At 41.2% G+C, this 18,465-nt stretch overlaps 1 protein-coding gene across 2 annotated transcripts in view; it reads right to left on the bottom strand.

Annotated features, from left to right (window-relative positions):
- Positions 1-18,465, bottom strand: part of LOC129822899 (dihydropyrimidine dehydrogenase [NADP(+)]-like) — a 213,809-nt gene that overhangs the window by 184,775 nt on the left and 10,569 nt on the right. For both annotated transcript variants that reach the window (XM_055881411.1, XM_055881410.1), the window contains exons 2-3: positions 11,052-11,162; positions 1,184-1,266 (exon numbers count right to left, since the gene is read on the bottom strand). In XM_055881411.1, coding sequence (XP_055737386.1) covers positions 1,184-1,266; positions 11,052-11,162 — 194 coding nt within the window. The remainder of the gene's footprint in view (positions 1-1,183; positions 1,267-11,051; positions 11,163-18,465) is intronic.

Below are 18,465 nucleotides of genomic sequence, written 5' to 3'. Positions count from 1 at the left end.
ACGTATTACTGAGTACCACTTTCCATATTTTCAAGCAAAGTGGTTGGTGGCTGCATCATTGGTATGATTGTAATCGTTATGGACTGGGGAGTTTTTCAGGATAAAAAATAAATCGAATGGGGAGGCACACAGGCAAAATCCTAGACGAAAACCAGACACTTTCCACCAGACACTGGGAGAAGAATTCACCTTTCAGCAGGACAATAACCTAAAACACAAGGCCAAATCTTTATTTTTACCTTTATTTTACTAGGCAAGTTAGTTAAGAACAAATTCTTCTTTTCAATGACGGCCTAGGAACAGTGGGTTAACTGCCTTGTTCAGGGGCAGAACAACAGATTTGTACCTTGTCAGCTCGGGGATTCGATCTTGCAACCTTTTGGTTACTAGTCCAACGCTCTAACCACTAGGCTACGCTGCCGGCCCAAATCTACAGTGGAGTTGCTTACCAAGAAGAGTGAATGAGTGAATGTTTCAGTGTTACAGTTTTGACTTAAATCTACTTGAAAATCTATGGCAAGCCCTAAAAATGGTGTATACCAATGATCAACAACCAATTAGACAGAGATTGAAGAAATTTGAAAAGAATAATGGATAAATGTTGCACTATCCAGGTGTGGAAAGCTCTTAGAGACTTACCCAGAAAGACTCACAGCTGTAATCACTGCCAAAGATGCTTCTTCAAAGTATTGACTCAGTGGTATGAATACTTATGTAAGAGATATTTCTATATTTCATTTTCAATAAATTATCAAAAAATGTCTAAAAGCATATTTTCACTTTGTCATTATGGTATATGTGTAGACAGGTGAGAGAAAAAAATATTTAATAAATGTTCAATTCAGGCTGTAAAACAACAAAATGTGGAATAAGTAAAGGTGTATCAATACTTTCTGAAGACACTGTATATATTAATTGGGTAATGTGTGACCAGTGTGTGTGTGTGTGTGTGTGTGTGTGTGTGTGTGTGTGTGTGTGTGTAATAACCACCGGCCACTAGTTTTGCCTCTGAGGGAAGAGGTTTCTCGCACTGACAAATTAATACCTCAGAGAGTACAAAGCTGAATGGTGGCAATAAACTCATTCGTCCAATAATGAAGAATGACTTTTAATCCCCTCCTCCCCCTGCGTCGTTGCCACATCTGTGACTGTTGCCATGGTGACCCGGCGGCTGTAGCCTTACCTCATTGCTTCCCGAAGTGCTCCGCGCTCGCTCAGAGTTGTGTGTTTGATGTCATCAAAATTGTTCTCCAGCGTCACGCAGCTCTACGTGTGTGTGAGAGAGAGGGAGAGAGAGAGAGAGAGAGGGATGAGTGTTTGTTTGTTTGTCTGTTTGGTGTCTGATGCGTTTCATTGATCGTAGGGCTAATACCCTGGATTCTGTCTTAATCCACTTCAATACCATCGCAGCACACCAAGCTTTTAGGAAAAGAGAATAAAATGTATTCTTTATGCAAATTGCACTTTAGCTCCAAAACCCTGACTTTGTTGTGAATGAGTCATCAAATACTGACATTGCAATGTTATTGTCCAGCGCATCATTTAAACCACCGCACGTCATCACCCTACTCTCTCTTGGGGGTCGGGGTGAGCCGTTGTCATGGCATCGGCCCTATCAAATCCCCAGGACCCCTCCGGAGCGGAGATGAGCCTGGGGTAGGGGACAGACTGAGCCAAGGAGAGAGAGAGAAGCCTGGACGTTATTGACACGCTGACGATTAGCGAGGAAGGAACCTCTGCCCTCCTGCCGCCACCGGCCAGATAACCACTCAGCTCAGCCTAATCTCCCTCCCTCCCTCCCTTCTCAAGAAGTGTGTGTGTGTGCGTATATGTGTGTGTGTTCAGACCCCACTCAGTGACCACAGGCCACAGAGTCTAATCCCTTACTCATACTCAAGAGCTGGATCATACAGGCCCGGATGTTTGTCTTTAATAACACATTCTGAACAACACAATCAACTCTCCAACCCTGCCTACTGCCATTCAGTACCACAACAAAGCAAAGAAAGTCAGGTAGCCTCAGACCTTGCAGTGCTAAATTGTCCTCTTAGATGACATAACATCACCATACTGTGTAGTATCTATGTATACCTGATTTGCACCATGACTGTACACAGTACCATCACTCCTCTATGAGCGACAGCCCTTTCTACATAAATGGAGTGATGTTTATTTTGTATATCAATTATGTACAATGGTGGATGATGGCATGGCCGTTTACGGCAATTACGTTTGTTCAGCAAACTACTTGCAAGACCAAGCCTGAGGATATCCAATTCAAATACTCATTGACTTGTAGCTCGGTTGGTTATTAAAACTATTGCTGCATTACAAGATCGATATAATCTTAGAGCTTCATCCATAAAATGTGTGAAACTAATAGACATATACTGGGAGGAAGGGAAGGGATTTTATCCATAAAGATAATGATCATCTCCCTAAAGTGTTTCTACTGGAATTGGTTATAACGTGAGTCAGGTGGTGGTAATGTTCACAAGCACTAACTCGCTTATGTTCTTCGCACAAAACCAAATGCGGAAGGCCTGCATTTTACATTTATTATTAGGAAAGCTCTTCAATTCTTATTGACACCTAATTTACATGATTGAAAACCAAAGTGCAAGTCAGTGATTTTCCCAATTGAATTCTCGTAATGTCTACACTGAAATATTTCAATAATTCGATGGGATTAACAAATGTTTTCTTTCATTTCGTTGTTCAAACAATAAAAATAAAATGATATGGAAACGTGTCATTATTTGCGTTGTTTGAGCGTGTGTGAATGACAAGGATATGTTTCAAAAACAATTTGTGTAAGCTAGTTTTTATTTTATCTGTCCTCTGGGCAAGGGATGGAATATTGCATTAATAAGCCATATTCATTCAAAAGTGTTGTGAATGTGTCACAAACACATCGGAACGTCATACCATTATGAGGGTACTAATATTGAAACTGTAAAAAAATGTAGATCTAAGTGAAGCACTAACAAGAGTTTAGTATATTAAGGGTAGTTAAGCCATCGTTCCTTTTTGTAAATAATGATTGATTTTCCTCATGTTAACCTTCAAGCTACCAACATAAGAGCACAATAGTGGATTACATAAAGGGCATTGAATCTGGCATATTGTATGGCACACCACAACTTTGTCAAATATTCATTCCACTCTAGCAGCAGCACGTGCCAGTTAGCGATGAGACCTTGGGGGATTCCCATACAGAGCAAAACACAGCTATTAGCTTGTCTTGTGAGATTTATGAATTTTCATATCAGATAACGGTGATTAATCTCAGGCCATTAGGAGAGATATAGCCCACCTCTCTTTATGTCTACCATAAGATTTGAAACCCCATAACATACATACCTACCTACCTACCAACCCCCTCAAAGTTGCACTAAAACAGACAGGCAGAGCCATCAAAACAACAAATATTGAAATGCAATGTCAGACACACCTACAGTACCTACCTTTATATACCTAATAAAACACATTCCAAAATGTTAGGAGGGGAGAATATTATATTCCAATTATGTCACGGCCAATGTATTTACGCCATAAGCTTAGTGTTCTATTATACATTCAGAAGAATGAAAAGGTCCTTGGAGGGAAGAGAGAAGAGAATTACGAGGAGCTTCTATTAACATCAAATCTTAACATAATTCATTTCATCTCCCCCACCCCTCGGTAGGAGCGGCTTAGGCAGGGTAGTGCTTGTGTTGTAATACTCCATGTATCTGCTGGTTAATCCTACGATGGAAGTGGGGAGGGAGAGAGGGCCACTGCTGGGATTACCAGGGGGGTCTGTGTGTTTCAACTGATAAAGCCCATCGATCACAACCACCCCCATACATACCACTCTACAGTTCCCCGACTAACACAAACACACACCTCTTTGTGTTCTCTCTCTCGCACACACACACACACACACACACACACGTGTGCTCCACCCTAATGTGGTGCTGCAGCCTGCTGACATTTGATCAGGCAGAGAGAATCGATGTCTAGGTTGATCAGTGTCGTGTAATTATCCAGAGGTAGTCAGAGATAACGAACCAGTCGTTTACACAGTATCTGACTCACTGGCTCCACTCTGCTCACAACACAATGACCTGCTTTAACCCAGCCAAGACACACACACACGCACACACGCACTAACTCAGTCCACTGTGTCAATATTCCATCCCAGTGCCCCCTGTCGATCACCCCATGCTGGTGCATGTCTTACCAGGAACTGAGAGGATGAAGAGATCAGGGATTAAATCAGTGAAGTGATGATGGAAAATATGCTCCAGTAAATATGTGTCCACATTTACCAGAGACTGTCTTATAGATTTATCTGTAAAAGATAAATGAGTGCTGAATTTCCACTCGCAAAAAGTCGAAAAATGTCATGTTCAGCTCTCATCTCAGCTAATCTCTCACTAACACCAAAATAAACATTAGGCCATCACCAAAAATCTGTGGGCCACATATGGAATCCTTCCGCTCCAATGATGAAGTATACTCTTCTGTTCGCTCAAAATAAAACATGTCACATTATTTGAACTAAAACGACAAGATAGCCACACAGTTGTAACTACTAATTAGCTGAACAATAGGTGAGGCAGCATGAAACAATTTGAATCCATTTATTTTGTTTTGATATCTTCATATATTTCTTAATATAAATGAAGCTCCTTTTTTCCCCCGACATGCAATGCATTTAATGAACAATCTGTCTTCACACTGCAGCACTATTAGAGGCATGACCCATTTACTTTTATCACAATGTGATGGAGTGGAGCATTTGCTCCTCGTTTTACTCACTTTAAATCCCTTCAATAGTGACAAATAAACCTGGCAAAAGCACTAATGTGGTCTCATCCATAATATTGTGTGAGAAGACAATTATTTCACATGTAAAGATTAGAATACATCTCCTGGCAGAGAAGACCTGCTGTTAAAGATTACATCTGGCCAAAAAGACCACTGGTTATGATTATGATGCGTTAGCCCTGAAGAGGTGAGACATTGGATATCATTGTCACTGAAAAAAACTTGAATGCTTCAAATTCTCAAACTGTGGCGTGTTTCCAATTTCAGCCATTCTTACATACTGTACATGATCAATGTTGTTGTATAGTTCCCAACGCAATATATATTTGTTTGACAGCCTCATGTGTTGTCTGTATTGCAGAACATCCTCAGTATTGTTAAGTGTTCGTTTCTGTTGTTGGTGTACATAAATACAACTTAACTTTCAGACCAACAGAAACCTTCATTTAATTCTAAAATCTTATTCCAGTGTCTGAAAGCCTTAATTATAAGAGAAACCATCACCCTTTAATTTATGCATATCACAACAAAACAACAAAAAACAACAAATAATATATATATATATATATAAATATATATATATATATATATATATATATATATATATATATATATATATATATATATATATATATAAATATAAATAAAACGAAGGCAAGATTACAATTTTTTCCTTAAGACTTTGATTGCGATCGGAATGAAAATAACCGTTTAAAAATATGCTCGTTTTTTTTTCTTTCCTTGTTTTTATTGGACCTTGACTGTGACCGGGGTACTGAGTGATGATTATGAAAGGCAATTTAAGACATTTAACGAATTCCAGACAGGATTCACTTATGGTAGATTTTTTGCCCTCTTCGCTTTCATCGTGTCTCATTAAAGCAATTACCTTCAGATGCCTAATAAACCTCCCAGAAGCCTTTTCTGACACTCAAGCACATGGAGAGAGAGGGGTGTGGAGGGGAGAGAGAAAGAGGCCTTCTAAGACACCAAAGCAGAGAGACAGACAGACCGAGATGGAGAGAGAGGAGGGAGGAGACAGCGACAGAAGAGAAAGAAAAAGAAGCCGATACACCAAAAGATAAAAAGAGAGACAGAGAGACAGACAGACAGACAGACAGACAGACAGAGAGAGACAGAGAGAGAAAGAGAGAGACAGAATGAGAGAGAGAGACAGAGAGAGAGAGAGAGAGAGACAGAATGAGAGAGAGAGACAGAGAGAGAGACAGAGACAGAGAGAGAGAGACAGAGAGAGAGAGAGAGAGAGACAGAGAGAGAGAGACAGAGAGAGAGAGACAGAGAGAGAGAGACAGAGAGAGAGAGAGAGAGAGAGAGAGAGAGAGAGAGAGAGAGAGAGAGACAGAGAGAGAGAGACAGAGAGAGAGAGAGAGAGAGAGACAGAGAGACAGAATGAGAGAGAGAGACAGAGAGAGAGAGAGAGACAGAGAGAGAGAGAGAGAGACAGAGAGAGAGAGAGAGACAGAGACAGAGAGAGAGACAGAGACAGAGACAGAGACAGAGACAGAGAGACACAGAGACAGGGAGAGAGAGACAGAGAGAGAGAGACAGAGAGAGAGAGACAGAGAGAGAGAGAGACAGAGAGAGAGAGACAGAGAGAGAGAGAGAGACAGAGACAGAGACAGAGAGAGACAGAGACAGAGACAGAGACAGAGACAGAGACAGAGACAGAGACGGAATGAGAGAGAGAGAGAGAGAGAGAGAGAGAGAGACAGAGAGAGAGAGACAGAATGAGAGAGACAGAATGAGAGAGACAGAGAGAGAGAGACAGAGAAAGACAGAGGTACCAAAGCACAGTCTTCAGACCAGAGAAAGAACACAGAGGAAGGAGCATTACGAGGATAGGAGGATAGGCAGAGAGAGAGTAAATGTGCTCTAACTCACTGGTATCACAAAGCAGAAAGATAGACCTATCCAGACTCACTACTGAGTTTCTGAGTGCTTAATGCACAGATATCATGGAAGACTGCCCTGCAGTATTGCTCCGTGGATTAGTAAGGGAGCTATTACACCGCAAATAGGTAGGGAACCCCTTCAAAGATCCCCTCTACTGACATAAACTGCATCCCTCAATATCCTAGCCATACATTAGGACGCTATATGGATGAAGGCTCTTCATAGATCCACCTCTAAATAATGTCTGGGTCTCACTGTAGACCTTACAGTGAAATGCTTACTTACAGGCTCTAACCAAAAGTGCAAAAAAGTTATTAGTTGAACAATAGGTAAGTAAAAAAAATAAAAACAGTAAAAAGACAGTGAAAAATAACAGTAGCGAGGCTATATAATAGTCATATAGGGGAGGTACGCGCAATGCCACCGGGGGTAGGCCAAATGAAAATGTGATTCACATTTAAAAAATAAAAATAATATCTACATATATTTTTTTTTTCACATTTTCAAACAGTCCATTTATATTTTCCAATGGGCTATACATTTGGGTGAGGTTTTTTTCCTCGCCTGAGTAGCCTCATTTCACTGCCAAAAATAAAATGAAACCATCTAGTGTTCAGCGAAATAACAACACAATGTCAAATACAGATAGCCTAGTCAAATAATTAACATCCAATCACATTAACCGTTACTCTCTCGCGGGAATTCAGTCCGTATGTAGCCAAAAGTAGCTGCTGCTCATTCCGTTTGCTCGAAAATTGATAAATGGTTAAAAAAAAGTAAGGCCCGCATCCATAGAGACACATACCAGCTCTACTGGTAATACTGCTACTACCAGCAGTACTACACCTGCACCTGTCGACGACACAAGTTGTTCTGCTTCCACGAGCACATCCAATGCTAGCATCAGTAATTCTACATTTGTTGTTATCCCAGGTAGCATGGACACTGACAGTTGTGAATCTGATGCAGTCGAAGAGCTACTGCCCCATTACCCGGGAAAGCACCGAACAGACAGGGACATTGGACCATTGAAGAGGCGCAAATATGATGAGAACTAGATTGATTTGGGGTTCACTTATATTAGGAGTAGTGCTTTTCCTCAGCCACTGTGTGTTATATGTGCAAAAGTACCATCTCACAACTCGATGAAACCTTCACTCTTGCGCAGACATTTAGAAACAAAACATGCCAATTTGAAAAATAAGCCACGGGAGTTTTTTGAGCGAGAATTCAGACATGTATATAAGCAACAGATACCATTAATAAGAAGGGGCTAGAAGCGTCTTATATGGTGAGCTACCAAGTGGCTACGTCAGGCAAGCCCCATACCATTGTGTAGGACTTATTTCTTCCTGCTACCGCAGATAGGGCTGGGACAATGCTGGGGGAAAAGGCCAAAAAAAAATATACAGACAATACCTCCATCAAACAACACTGTTTCATGACGCATCAGTGACCTGACAGGAGATGTTTTGAAACAATTACTGCTTTGCATACAAGCCAGTGAATTATATGCGTAACAACTGGATGAGTCAACAGATGTGGCGGGCCTGGCACAGCTCCTGGTATATGTCCGTTACGTTTATGGGGGTCAATTAAGGAAGACGTCCTCTTCTGCAAACCACTGGAAACCAGGACAACAGGAGAAGATATTTTTAAAGTACTGGACAGCTTTGTGACATCAAATGGACTTTGGTGGTCAAGATGTGTTGGTAACTGTACTGATGGCACACAAGCCATGACAGGAAGACATAGTGGAGTGGTAATGTGCGTACAAGCAGTTGCTCCCGACACCACTTGGATACACTGCAGCATCCACCAAGAGGCTCTTGCTGCCAAGGGAATGCCTGACAGCTTGAAAGACGCTTTGGACACTACAGTGAAAATGGTTAACTTTGTTAAAGCAAGGCCCCTGAACTCTTGTGTATTTTCTGCACTATGCAATAATATGGGCAGCGACCATGTAACGCTTTTACAACATACAAAAGTGAGCTGGTTAACAAGGGGCAAAGTATTGACATGTTTTTTTAACTGAGAGACAGGGTTAAAGTTTTCTTTACTGACCATAATTTTCACTTGTCTGATCGCTTGCATGATGACGACTTTCTCACACAACTGGCTTATCTGGGTGATGTTTTTTCTCACCTGAATGGTCTGAATCTAGGATTACAGGAACTCCCAGCAACTATATTCAATGTGCGGGACAAAATTGAGGCTATGATTAAGAAGTTGGAGCTCTTCTCTGTCTGCATTAACAAGGACAACACACAGGTCTTTCCATCATTGTATTATTTGTTTGTGTGCAAATGAACTCAAGCTAACAGACAATGTCAAATTTGATATAGCGAAGCACCGGAGTTGGGTGAGCAATTACGCAGGTACTTTCCCGAAACGAATGACACAAACAACTGGATTCATTAACCCTTTCATGCCCTGCCTCCAGTCCACTTACCGATATCTGAACAAGAGTGCCTCATCGAAATTGCAACAGGCGGTTCTGTGAAAATTTTATTTCAATCAGAAGCCACTGCCAGATTCCTGGATTGGGCTGCGCTCAGACTATCCTGTCTTGTCAAATCACACTGTTAAGACACTGATGCCCTTTGCAACCACGTACCTATGTAAGAGTGGATTCTCAGCCCTCACTAGCATGAAAACTAAATACAGGCACAAAGACAGACTCTCCAAAACAACCCAACATTGTAGAGTTATGTGCATCCTTTCAAACACACCCTTCTCTTTAACCTGTGGTGAGTTATTCACCATTTTTGATTAACAAATAAGGTTTTATATGTAAGATGGCTAAGTAAAGAGCAAAAATATTGATTATTATTATATTATTATTATTTATGCCCTGGTCCTATAAGAGCTCTTTGTCACATCCCACGAGCCGGGTTGTGACAAACTCACACTCATTCTTATGTTTAATAAATGTATCGTATAGTGTGTGTGTGGCAGGCTTACAACGATGGCAAAAAAAACAACATTTGAGAGTGCGCTGACCCTGGTGCTAGAGGGGGTACGCAGCTGGAGGTTGAATGTTTGAAGGGGTACGGGACTATAAAAAGTTTGGGAACCACTGATATAGGGAATAGAGTGACATTTCGGATGCACGTCATGTTTGTGACCTCTATAGCATCCGTCCTGACCCCTAGAACACTTAGAAAGGATGCTCCAGGTTCTGACCAACCTTCGTAATTAAAATGGGCATTGTTTTTGCCCTTCGCAAGCGGATAAATATGTTACATAGGATCGCTCTATACCCTATCGTTAACAGAAATCAAAGACAGCTATGGACTATAATGGTTTAGCAGTAGAAGGGTGTTTGGATGGAAGAATGATCATGGAGAATGCTGTGTGCTGCCAAAACACTTTCAGTTAGATGGTTGACGTCTTGTTTTGTAACTTTGATAAAGATATGACAACATTCATCACATTAACCTAAAATACTTCATCCACATATTTACTCATGATTATAGTAGACCACTAGACTGTATGCTTGGTTATTTCAGATAAAGAACTTCACCAATCCATAAACATAAATGTGTACATAGGTTCTGGATATACGCATATACGCCATATGTTCTAACTATTAAGCTTTTCAACATTAAATAAAGTGGAGAATCCATCACCATTGATTAGCGTGATGAATTAGCTAGTTGTACTTAGGCACAGAGCAGTCAGCAGGGAGAGAGAATAATCTCTCCTACAAAACATCTCCAATTTATTTTGTGTATATATCAGACACACACACACACACACATGCATGTGCACACACACACAAACCACTGTCACAAGCACACGTACACTCACTCTCAAACACATACACACACACACACACACACAGACAAACAGAGTGTCATATCAGTTCCCTTCAAGGACAGACGAGGGACTGCAGCCACCTGCCAAAAAACAAACCGTGAGGCTGGTCTTAGGAGATATTCTCTGAGACTTTGACAGCATGTGCCTGGAATCCTAAGATAATTGTGTTTGTGTGTGTGTTTTGTGTTTGCTTGTGTGCGACAGGGACGTGACAGTGAAGTGTGCTTGTGAGTGTGTGTGTGAGTGTGTGTGTGTGCATGCGTGTGTGTTTGTTATCTTGTCAGGGTGTCCAGGACACAGCTGTGGACATTGACATAAGTCCAAGCAAAGGTTAAAAAACAGCTACCGGAGATAACCTCGTCAGACGAGGTGGGGATCCAAGAAAAACACGGTTCTCTAAATTTGGAACCAGTACAACGTCTACGACAATCATATGTCTTGTTTGGTGTGCGTGCGTGGGTATGTGTGTGTGATGGGGGGGTTCAGGGTGCTCTACTCACATCACAGCCTTTCTCTGGGTTTCTTTTCCAGTGCTTCTTCTCTACTTTCTTAGCAGAGGTGGAGCAGATATCAGCATGGCTCTTCACCCGGGGGTTCAGGGCCAGGATATTCTGATAACAGAGGGAGAGAGAGGGGGAGGCGGGGGTGGTGAGAGAAAAAGTCGACTTGACAGTAAAACAGAGCAGGGGGGGGAAAAACGATTTATACCTCAAAAGTAAAATATGCATGTCAGTTGTATCACAAAGCATATTGTCGGAAATGTAGATGATTTTCCTAGAAAACGGTTTAGATGGTTATCCTAGTAAACAGTTCTAGGTCTAATGACTCTATTTTTCAGGTATTCCCTTTTTCCAGTAGCAATAAATACCAAGAGACTATACCATTTTTCCTGTAACATGAACGTCTTCCAAAACAAATCAGAAATGTGCATTGCATATGTTGCATCATTGCTCTACATTCAGGGTAGCAGTTGTCCCATGGGCATTTCCACGGTAACAGAGTGATGCTGAGACTCAGATTTTTCACTTTAAGATGCATGTCAAACAAAAACCAATGACTGCAAAGTTAAACAAACCATATAACTATAGGCACAAGGACTACTTTTAACAATTTCCACAGAAAATGTTACAAAAACAAATGTCCTTGAAGAACAGTACAGATGCAAAGTCTGGTAATAGAATGACGGTTTTACATTTTAGTCATTTAGCAGATGCTCTTATCCAGAACAACTTTCAGGAGCAATTAGATTTAAGTGCCTTGCTCAAGGGCACATTGACAGATTTCTCACCTGGATGGCTCAGAGATTCGAACCAGCGACCTTTAACAGGCACAAAACTCTTATCGCTAGACTACCTGCAAGTTTGTGCTGTTGGTGCCATTCTGTTACCAAATTTCCAAAACACCATCCTCACACGTGACAACAAAACCGTCAGTCGTGTAACCTTCCATTACAATCAACACTGCCCCCCCCCCCCCAACCCTGCACTACCACTGATCAGCAATCATGAGCCTCTTCACTGTATTCATTATGAATGCAACACACACTCCAGTTTAAGCAGTGCACAGTAGAGCATAGAGCATTCATGAAACATCATTCATAAAGATCGGGAACCTGCGAAGACCGCAGGGACTTGGATTCTAAACACTGTGTGTGGATATGAGAATGTAAAGCAGCTCTAGGGATTCATATTACTGCATACTGTTTCCACAGTAACTACAGAGTTGATATATACTGTGATATGAGGTTGTCTGCGCTCTTTAAATGTCCTTTAAACCAAATAATGTCTGTTCCAGGTGCATAAGTATTAAAATGGGAATACTGGAAAAGATGGAGATCCGCACACTGTCGAGAAAGAGAACTACATCTAGAAACGGAGGCTTAAATGCATAAATAGAGGTGTTTTATTGGGACATCGTGAAGCCCAAAATGTTAATTGTGCAGAAAAGTGAAGGGTGAAAAACAAAACAAACGTTTTGGCATCAAGCCATCATCAGAGTGAATCGTGAACGCACAAACTAGGCTTCTATTTGAGGTTAATTGTATACAGTGTGTCACATGATCTAGTGAGGAAATCTATACATGCAAACAAGTAAATAGTACAATAGCATGATTAAAGTACAATACAATGCCTTTATTTTTGCATTTATTCCCCATTTTCGACAGTGTATGGGTCTACATCTTTTCCTTGGGACATATTGATAAATCAATTGAGTGTGTTGGCAGCCAGTGTTTGCTTTGGGGGGCAATAATATGCCTTGTAAAATCTGAAGCTACACGTTCAGTCTACTGGTTATCAAATGCTTGTGCTGTCTTATGTCAGGTGTATCCCCCAGACCTAGCAGCTAGCTCTCCACCACTGAACGTTTAAATACTGAGTTTGGGGAGCAGATTTGGGAGTCTATTTCTCTAGGTACTGTGCAGATGGTTTGGAGAACATATTATTCCCCCCCCCCTCTGTTTCCTTGGTGCAATCATCACTTTAGCATTGCCCCCCCGATTGACGCAAATGCTGAGCATAAAACATTCAAAGTGCATCTCTGAGTAGCATTTTGTGTATACCCTATCCACCATGGAATCATTCCTTTCTCCTCCTTTTTTCAACAAAAGTAGCAGCATCCAACCTCAATTAGTGTCCCACAAGCTATGTGACAAGACATTAAGCTTTTTCTTTTCATATTTTCACAGTAGGTGGAAGGGAGAAGACCGTTTCATATGGAGGTATGGGGGTGTTACGGGGGTGTTATTGTAAAAGGCCAGGCCAGCCTAACATAACCTGTGTCTCTTTCCCTACTATGTTAGCCACGCTAAATGAAATGTCACACTTTATGCAACACCAAAAATCTGCCTATTAATTCTTTCATTTCACACCTAATAAAGTGTAGTTACACCGCTGCGTTTCTTATTTTATTGTCTGTTAAGGCCTGTGGGACTATTTTTTCCTTGTGTGGTCTAGATAAAGCAACATGGCAGCGGTACATGCTCGAGGTAAACCAATAAGGACCGAAAGGTACAAATATTCTGACAGCGGAGACAAGTCTCTTGGGATCCGTTAGGAACAATGATGTTTTGACAGCATGAACATAACAATAAAGATATGATTTAACCGTCTGTATCTTATTAAAATAGTTATGTTTATATTATATCCACCCTTTACAACTACAACGTGTCAGAACTGCAGGGGCTGTTTTGATCTAGAAGCATTACATAGGCCATAACTTAGAACGCATGGCAGTTGGTTTGAAGTGGTTCCAAAAGATTTGGAACAAACACACATAATTAGTACTTAACACCCAGAGGAGAAGCAGGACAAAAAGGTGGGAGAGTAACTGCCATTGACTGAATGAACAAACGTTCTTGTGAACAATAACCTATCCAGACTAGCAAGAATCTGATTAGCCAGAAACACTGCACTACCAAACATGCATTAGAGAGAAAACAATTAAACATGACTTTTTTTCTCTTCTAGTTATAAGGTCAATGTAAAACATTGTGAAATCCTGATGATGCTTCCACATTAAAAAACAACATACTAGATTCAGCAACTGTGACTCTCGTATCACCAGAAATGTTTACATGCATAAACTGTTTGGGTCTCCAACATGATGTATTAAACAGAGCGACAGAAAGAAATATCAGGATTAACAAAAACAACATATCGTATTTCCATGTCTTCAATGTTAAATAGACCCTCCCTCACTGTCTTAGTGTTTGTGTCTCCAGCAGAGAACCCCATTTACAGCCCTGTATTGACCTGGCCTCCTCAAGTGGAAAATGTACAAGAGAAACAGATCCATGGCGGTCAGATCCAGGCAGGGTTGCAGGAAACACTAACCATGTTTGACAGAGGCTAATCTACTGTGGTTGCTAAATGGTTAAATGAAGAATAATAACAGGGAAATGGATACCAGGCAGGGTTAATCCTATGGTGTTTAAAACTAGATTGAGTGAAACAGGGTAGTGTTCAGTAAGGTACACTGTAGCAAAATGTTCTGCAACATAAACAAACACTGGGTGTTCTTACTGGTTCAGTGTAGTATCTCCCCGTTTTAAATCGTTTTCCCTACTGCACACAACCCAGATGCCCTGGCCTGCACCATAGAAAAGAAGAGAGTTCTCATTGCCATAGCTGACCATAGCAAAAACTAGGTTAACAACATGCATCCCTGTAAATGGACCCGCAGCAGGGTTTAACATATGCATCATCCCTCTATAAATACACAGTTGATGCTATTAGTATGCTGCTATAGGATTTTCTCTGCGAAGTCAAATGTTACACATCTGGGCCAGTGGGATCAATAACGCTTACAAGAGGACTAGGCATTCATCCATACGCTACACTTAGATCAATACCTACTAGGCCTATACACCAGAGATAGTCCCTAAGATATCTGGTGTTTTTACACATCCTCTTATTCACAGTGGTTCTACATGTAACTAAAACAGTCAGACAGAGCATACTACTACTGTATAAAGTAAACTGACAATGCTGCTCAGCACTTGTATCCATTAAGATCACATCCTAAAAGACTCAGGATCACGCCAAGTGTGTGTTAGAATGTGTGCACGCATGCGCCGTGTGTGTCACCCAAACACCCAGTGTCTACACAACACAAGAGAACACCTCCCCTACTGTTTGTGCGACCTTTCTCACTGCAGGGTAGTTACTGGGGACCTGCTTCCGCGCTCAACGCACTCTGCACAGAAGGCCGCGTCTAAACCAAGGAACCAAGGCCCATCTGTGAGTGTTGGCTGCATCAGTACGCATGTGTCCGCTGGGGAGGAAGAGGGAGGGAAGGCTGCCTGGCCTGCCTGCGTGTGTCTGGCTTTCACACTCTACACTGATCACACTGGGCCCCAAACAGATGGAAGATCAATAAGTGCCCGGGCCAGGCAGAACGGCCGGTGGTATGCAAACGCAGACCGAGCCCTGAGCCCTCAGAGGAAATCAACCAGGGTGTGAGGGAGGTGAGGAAGAGAGGGGCGGGGGGGTATATGATGGACGCAGGGAATGGGCAAATCACAAACTGGAAGCAGTGATTAACATGGTGGGCTGAGTGAGGACCTGAGAAGCACAAGCTAAGACTTGGAGGCATGAGACATGAGCCCTATACTATGAATGTAGTTAGAGGAGTTAGCGAGGTAACTTTCGTCAACTCTAAGTTCAACTTTGGATAACCGGTACAACAAATGTGGCTCACCTTTTAGCCTGGTAAATTGCTATGGCAACGAATTCTTCAGATCTAACCAGCTACGGGTTAGGCTAACTCAGGGCTCACTACATTTGTCCTGGATGAAGTGTCTGAGCTGCGAGTTGACGACCAATGAAATGATTCCCTCAATCTCGCAAAGATTGCATCATCATCCTCTTCATTTGAAGAAGACAACTGATTAAATATTGTATTATTCAAATGTGTTTTTGGATGTATATTGTTAATTATTAAATACCTATCACATTACACATTTAGTAACAACAGGTGTCTGTGCATTAATAAGCACATCAAACTAACAAAATAAAGACTGCACTTTTAAAGTGAATTTGCATGATACCTTGTCTTCCATTTTGAATTCGGCACAGGTGAAAACGTGGCACTGACTTACCAATGGATTGATGTTTTAGCATTGTCTCAATGAAGAGTTCGGCATTCGACTAGCCACGTGCGACATGCATGCACAGTTAAAAACCTGCTAGAGTTAGTGACAGGCGGACGAGCAATATCCACTGTCGTAGTACGGATCAAGTCTGAACTGGAATGGAAAGCTAACTGAAGCTAGCTAGCTTTAGAAAACCCTGAGTAGATCTAGCTTGCTTCGTAGTATACCCCGAGGGAGGCAGAGGGAGATAGAGAACAGCTACTAGTTAACCCACCACAGTATCAGACACCAAAGTACTGTGTAGGATATACTAGCTAGCTGTACTATGTACTAAAACAGGGACAATCCATGTGCTATGCAATGCATGAAAGCAGTCACGGTCCACATTGTATTCTGGTAACCATAGTAGTTTGGCTCAAATTATATTCTGATAGCCATAGTAGTCTCATCGTCATAAAACTGCTTTAAAAATCTTTAAAATGTTTCATAAAAAATATATATACAGTGGGCTCCAAAATTACTGGCACCCTTGACTGGCAATGTACAAACAATACTTTAAAAAATATAAACAATATAATTATAAACTCAAAGAGATAAACTCAAAATACCAACATGTGAGAAATACTGTACTATATTAATGTTTCAATGGAACCCACCAAAATCATACAATTATTTAATACAAAATAAATTTCACCAAAATCAAGGTTTCATAATTATTGTCACTCCTCATTTAGTACTTAGTGCAACCACCTTTGGCAAGGATAACATCATGGTCTTTTCCTGTAATGTTTGACAAGATTAAGGAACACATTTGGAGGGATTTTGGACCATTCCTCTATGCAGATCCTTTCAAGATCCTTCACATTCTTGGGTTTGCGCTTATCAACTTCCCTCTTCCACTCAGCCCACAGATTTTCCATTGGATTGAGGTCCGGCGACTGAGATGGTCATGGCAGAACATTGATTTTGTTGTCACAGGACCATTTCTGATGTGGATCTTGAGGTATGTTTTGGGTCATTGTCTTGTTGGAAGGTCCACCTATGGCCGAGTCCCATTCTTCTGGCAGAGGCAACCAGATTGTCAACCAAAATTGCCTGATAAAATTGCCTGATAATTGGTGGAATTCATTATGTCATCAATCTTATCCAGTGCCCCTGGACCTCTGGAATTAAAACAGCCCCAAAACATCACTGACCCCCCTCCATATTTCACCGTGAGTATGAGGTTCCTCTCCTTGTATGCATCTCTGTTTCCACGCCAAACATGCCGAAGCTGTATCTGACCAAAACGTTCAATTTTGGTCTCATCTGACCAGAACACCTTCTTCCAGTCATAATTTAAATTACATTTGGCAAACTCCAAGCGCTCTCGTCTGTGTCTTGGGGTCAGAAAGGGCTTTCTTCTGGCAACCCTTCCAAAGAGCCTGTGGTTGTGACGTCTGATGGTGCTTTTTGAAACCTGGTGACCTCAAGACACCACCAAGGCCTACAATTCTTTCACAGTGATTCTTGAGGATTTTGTTGCTTCTCTCACCTTCCTCCTCCCTATCCTGGGGGGCAAAACGCATTTGCGTCCTCTACCCGTGAGGTTTTCAACTGTTCCATATCTTTTGAATTTTTTAATAATTGCTCTGACAGTGCTCAGTGGTATATTCAATCCTTTGTGGATCTTCTTGTAGCCATTACCAGATTTATGAAGGTCTACGACCATCAGTCTCTTCTGAACTGCCAGTTCTTTTGTTTTCATCATGGTGTTGGATGACAAAGGGATATTGCATGCATGTTACCTCATTTCATTCCTGGTTTAATTTTGATAGATGTTATTTACAATAATCTTTAAGGGTGCCATTAATTGTGAAACCTTGATTTGGAGGACATTGATTTTTTATTAAATCAATAAATGATTTTGGTGGGTTCCATTGAAACATTAATCAAGTACAGTATTTCTCACATGTTGGTATTTTGAGTTTCTCTCTATAATTATATTGTTTATATTTTTTTAAGTATTGTTTGTACATTGCCAGTCAGGGTATGGCATTGTAAATTGGAGTTGTAATTGATTATATATACTGCTGAGCTGAACGTGGGCCATAAAAACATGAAATAGAACATTGTCCTAGCTTGATGTAGAAACAGGTGAAAACTTTTGGAATGCTGAGCCACTTGACTGCACCAGACGGCTGTGTGCGAGTTTGTTTCTTTTGACAATGACTCACCGGACTACAGCCATATAGTTTTGAACCTAGAAGAAGAGAGAGAGACAGAGTAGCCTTGGCAAGAAGGAGTCAGCTGAGATTGGAGTAAAGAATGTTGAGTTGGTC

The sequence above is a fragment of the Salvelinus fontinalis genome, chromosome 25 (assembly GCF_029448725.1).
Source record: "Salvelinus fontinalis isolate EN_2023a chromosome 25, ASM2944872v1, whole genome shotgun sequence".
Taxonomy (NCBI): Eukaryota; Metazoa; Chordata; class Actinopteri; order Salmoniformes; family Salmonidae; genus Salvelinus; species Salvelinus fontinalis.
This window is presented reverse-complemented; position numbering and strand designations above follow the sequence as displayed.